The 5,633-nt window shown below is 37.0% G+C and overlaps 1 protein-coding gene across 3 annotated transcripts in view; it reads right to left on the reverse strand.

Moving 5' to 3' along the window:
- Positions 1-541, reverse strand: part of LOC110453327 (beta-glucuronidase-like) — a 16,156-nt gene extending 15,615 nt beyond the window's left edge. For 2 of the 3 annotated variants that reach the window (XM_021502235.1, XM_021502237.1), the window contains exon 1: positions 259-541. In XM_021502235.1, the coding sequence (XP_021357910.1) occupies positions 259-483 (225 nt within the window). In that variant the 5' untranslated portion in view covers positions 484-541. The remainder of the gene's footprint in view (positions 1-258) is intronic. The other variant, XM_021502236.1, reaches the window with a different exon arrangement.
- Between the last annotated feature and the right edge of the window lie 5,092 nt (positions 542-5,633).

Genomic DNA, 5,633 nt, shown 5'->3' on the forward strand with positions numbered 1-5,633 from the left:
GGGGGGGGGGGGTCCGGGGCATGAAAAAGTGCATTCTGGCCACTGAAAATCTGCCTTCACATCTCATTAAATATGTCATTTTTTCCTAAGCTTAACGGTACTAATCTGAGTGGAAAAGCATGACATTAAGGGTAACATGACATTAACAGATATTGTGAATCATGTTCCTTTATTCAGACAAATGGGAAGTGATATTAAGCAGAATTCGCTGATTGACAATGTTATCTAACTGGTTGCCGTGTAGCACTGAATACTCACATCAGACAGTGAGGCCGAATACCATCGCTCCGTGAAACTTTGCTGTCTATTTTGAGAAGTGTCAGGTCGAAAGTTCCAAATTCCACTCAGGTCTTTTACCTCTCTGGTCTCAGATTCTCTGGGATACAGCATGCCACCATCAGTTTGCGATACAGCTGTAACGCTGCAGATATTTAAAATCCAACAGTAAAGTAAAAGTATACATGGAGTTTGAGTAAAACGCATTGTAGCGGATAGGTTTGTTATTGTTTACAAAAAGTTACTGGAGGTCGCCATTTTAAAGAGCACGTGATTTGATCCGGGGAATACTAAATACCGATGGGGATTACTACAGTCCAGAAATAACGCGAGGGAACCGAATTGAAACACTTTTCATATTGATAATGTAGTTTTTTTTAAATTTTGCATTACAAGTTAAGTGAATGGTTTCTTTATGAATAAAAATAAAAATAGTATTAAGCAAATGGTGGAGTAGTGTTTATCTGTCTACAATTGTACATTCTATATTTTTGATAATTATCTCAAAGTAAACAAATAAATCTGGTAAAATGTACAGGTGTATGGTGTACTTCAGATTTCTAAAGTCTAAAAGCATGGGAAATAGCTGTTCGTACGAATATGTTGAAGTATCAAAGTAAACCTGACGCAACTATAAATGCAAGCTTATACTCTATAGCTAGCTGTTGATGAAAAAAGGATACTGTACTGAACACAGAATACAATCTTGTTTATGGTTTTATTATCGGCAAAATTAATATATTTTTCCTGTAGCTAAATATAATAGGAAATATTGATATATCTCCTGTTAAAAAGTGGTTCATTTTTTACGAAACGAAAGTTTGTTCGTGGCAATTTTGGGATGTAAAAAATATTTGGTCGTACGAAAGATAAAGTCAAGTCAAGTACAAATTATTTGTAAGTCGGAACATAGTTTAAATGATAACACAAGCATGTTAAAGGCTTTTACAACCGACTATAAAGAAAACATGAAAGTAAGAAAATCGCTGTCACATTTTAAAGAAACATAACAAGTGTGCATAAATACGACAATTATTTAGCACAGATGTAAAATACATGTGTGAAATATTAAACTTTTATAAGCGAAATCAAAACATAAACATGTGTGTTTCCAGAATATATGCTATAATTTATGGCATGTTTAAATTTGTATTAAATATATATGTATTTTTTTAATTTTTGATCAGTTTAGGACAGAGAGTCCACCTTCTATATAGAGATTTCCTCACCGTCTCCCCGACACCAGACACTCTCATTATCTCCAATATTTGATATGTTATATAATTAAGATACTTAAGACATTATAAGATCCTTCTGGAAACACACTTGTTACAATAAAAACACAAGTGCCACAAACATTTTTGGCCGATTTGTTACATGAAGCAACGTTCAGTTCGGCTGTTTAGTTAATTTGTACAATAAAATGCACATTGCTAGTTTACATGACACACATAAGATATATACATATCAATATAAATAAAAGCACATACATACACTATAGCATGGGTGGCGAGCGGTTGCGTCAATCTTTTAAGCCCCCCCCCCCCATCTGCTAGAGCACATACATGCATGTATATAGCACTAAAATAATAAATTTCTTCCAAAAATATACCCATAACACACACATGATCACCGGGCTTCATTTTGTTAGTAAATTTATATTACAAGCTGAACACCTACAGCCGCCCATACACGTTTTGTGGAGGCAACAACATAGCAGCAAGCTGCAATTCCAACCAGCAGCAGCGAGAGCCGACCAGTCCATGGCTGGGTCTGGGCCCATATTCATGAAACCGATCTCATGCTCAAACTCATGCTCTATGCTCAAGACCAGTTTCTTGTTCGAGTAATAAATTAGTAAGTAATCACATTTTGTTCATAATTTGACGAAATTTGGATAGACTTCGTGCCAAATACCAATGTCATCATTACCACTTGAATTTTAAACGTGTCTCATGATTTTAATTTAAAGTGAGTAACTAGAAACTGTGTTTAAGCCTGAATCCATGCTTGAGCATGAAAACGGTTTCTTGCATACAGGCCCTGATCCACCAAGTCGGCGCACCTCTGGAGGATGTCGTGTCGTGGATAAACGCCGAAACGTCTAACGAAGGAGGACCATCCACCCGATGATGGTACTAGCCAGCATTGGAATATATTCTTATGTATTCAAGGTATGAAATTGCCGAGATTCACTGCGTTTCGGGCATCTTCAGGTAGATCTCGCCAAAGTTTTGCTCATAGCTATAGGTTTGAGAAGCTCTTTCGGCCATACCTTTCTGTTCTAACAGATGGTACCTACAGAATATTTCCGTATCTGAAAGATTAGTTATCATCATGAGCATGAATAAGGTCTTTCAATTTCCATGAATAATTTTAAAAGTTTTTATTGTTACTTTTCGCAATCTTTCTATATGCAACATAGCCAGATTTGATTTTTGTAATAAAGCCTCATAGCTAGAGTCAAAATCCTGAAAAGAAAATTTTTGAATCTGTAGTTTATTTTTTCTAGCTTCTCAGAACTGCTCAAGCATACACTAAAAATTCCAAGAATATTTTTCTTAATCATATGTTTTTATAAGCGGACCTTTTAATAATTTCTTTTTTAATGATTGATATGGACCGTCCGTATCAATCATAAAAAGGAAAGAAATGAAAAAAATCTTCTTGAAAATTTCAGTCTGATAAAATAGTGTTGTTATGCTATTTCAATATAAATCTCGAAGGTTTATGTACATAAAAAAATACTAAGTGAAGTACAAAGTTGATTAATATTCATATAAAAAGTCGGGTTTTTAAAACCTGTTGATAATCAGACTAAAATGAGTTCACAGAACACGAAAGTTTGCTTCTAGAGCCTGGTAGAATACCTTTTCCCAGCTATAGTCCCTCCCATACCCTCCCCTCCTCCGGCGCTACGCGCATCCCATTTCCGGTCGGAAGGGATATACCCCCTCCTTCGCGCACGCATCGGCATGTATAGCCTACAGTAGGCCAGTATGAAGTTGGAAACCTTCTTTCCCAAAAATACTGCATCAACTGCTTCACGTTTTCCAGCAAAATACACTGTTACAAGTTTCCGCGTAAGAAACTGTTGTTCGCGCGCTATTAATACTTCTTTCTATGACGTCACAATAGGCGATCGTCACGCGAGATTTCCTGTCGTCATTGTCACTGTTGCTAGCGACGAAGGAAGCTACAGCTTAACTAGACATGCGAAGAAGATCTTTACTCTTATTCACACAGTATTCTTGAATCAGGTACAGAACATTCTTTAAGGTACGTACGATTTCAGTGTTTTCATTTTTCTACATGAATATAGTTGTTTTGATTCAAAGCAAAGCATACATATGAGTACTCATTAATCGGACTTGTTTAAAGCGGAGTTGCATGTACTGTTTCACTCGTCAGTCATATCTGTCTAAAGCGGAGTTACTGTTGAACTCATCAATCATACCTGTCTAAAGCGGCTGTTTGAACCATTAATCATACATGTCTAAACGGAGTCACTGTTTAACTCATCAATCATATCTGTCTTAAGCGTAATTTCTGCTGAACTCATTGGCCATACCTGTCTAAAGCGGAGTTACTGTTTAACTCATTGATCATACCTGTCTAAAGTGGAGTTACTGTTTAACTCATCAATCATACCTGTCTAAAGCTGAGTCACTGCTTAACTCATCAATCATACCTGTCTAAAGTGGAGTTACTGCTTATTTCATCAATGATACCTTTTTAAATCGGAGCTACTGTTTAACTCGGCGATCATACCTGTCTAAAGTGGAGTTATTATTTCACTCATCAATCATGCTTGTATAAGGTGGAACTAATGAAATTTGACTTCACTTTCCATTGTTTTTTTCGCACGTTAGAAATGATTAAAATCGTTCACAACATAATTTGACTTAATAGCCCCACCATATTTCTACATAATACCACAGGAGCGAGATGAACTCCTTGAATCACACCATCAGGTTTGACAAAAACGGTTTGCTTGTCTCCGGAGTCTTTAAGCATATTGTGATAATATTGTAAAATAATTCGTCAGCCTGGAAAATTTCAGGTTTAGTTTGATTTATTAGGAGTGGATGGGTGTCCCACATTGGGTTGTCATTAAATAAAAAAAAATATATAAACTTCATCTCATTATCTCGGATCTTTGACAGGCCCTTTTTCTTAACTGATACAAACAGGCCCGTATTCATTAAACTGTTCTCAGCTAATTTGCATATCAAGCGATCGAGGACGATCCCATGACGAAACTTTGCGAAATTGTACGAAATGTAGCGAATAATTACGTATCGTAGCTAATTGAATCCGAAATTTCATAACGAATGAAAGCGAATTGTAACGATTGGTTGACGTTCAAAAACGAACGGCATACGCTTGTATACGAATCATTACGAAGGGTAACTATGGCATACGAATCTACGCGAATCATAACGCATCTGAATTTCTTGAGTATCGCAACAGTTTTGTGTAGCTCTTGAATTTCATATATAAAAGGAGGAGGCTAAATATCAAGATTATTAGTTATTCCTTCGTCAAAATGGAAGAAATACAACGTCTGAGGCTGCAGTATGTGGCTGCTATGACCCTCCAAGAAGTCTTCCAGCAACAATTTAACATCAACCAGTTCATCAGAGGCCGATTTAGGTGGAGAAGAGGAATTTGGCATCTATGATTAGCTCATGGTTGAACTCAGAAGAGAAGATCCTAGAACTTTCAAGAAATTCCTCTGCATGCCAATTGAAATGTATGATGAAATATTCGAGAGAGTCCGTCATCGCCTCTGGAAACAACACACATGGTACAGGGAGCCCTTGGATCAAGGCCTCAAGTTAGCTTCAACTCTACGCCACCTGGTTTCTGGTGCCAAGTACTCAGACATGCAGTACTCCTGGCGGGTCGCTGAGAATACCCTCTCTGTAGTGGTCAGATAAGTCTGTCATGCTATATGTGAGGAATATGTTGATGAGGTTATGACAGCCCCCTCCACACCTGAAGAACGGAAACAACTGGCTGATGGTTTCCTCAAGAAGTGGAACTCCTAATTGTGTTGCTAACATTGATGGCAAACACATAGCCATCAGAAAGCCTGCCAGCTCTGGTTCCTTATATTATGATTATAAGGAACCTCAGACTGGCATGGAACATAGAAATGTACAAAACAAATATCAATAACTGTCAACAAATAGTCGGGAACAAGTTTACTGTGCATACACCAAGACAGTGACAAACATTTAATGTAAATCCTTTTCCTTAAACATGACATAGTAGGTTGTGGAAAAACAGGAGTTTTATAACGTGACAAAAATAGGTGCCCCTACACTACAATTCTAACATATAACCATGAC

The sequence above is a fragment of the Mizuhopecten yessoensis genome, unplaced genomic scaffold, assembly GCF_002113885.1.
Source record: "Mizuhopecten yessoensis strain PY_sf001 unplaced genomic scaffold, ASM211388v2 scaffold7269, whole genome shotgun sequence".
NCBI lineage: Eukaryota > Metazoa > Mollusca > Bivalvia > Pectinida > Pectinidae > Mizuhopecten > Mizuhopecten yessoensis.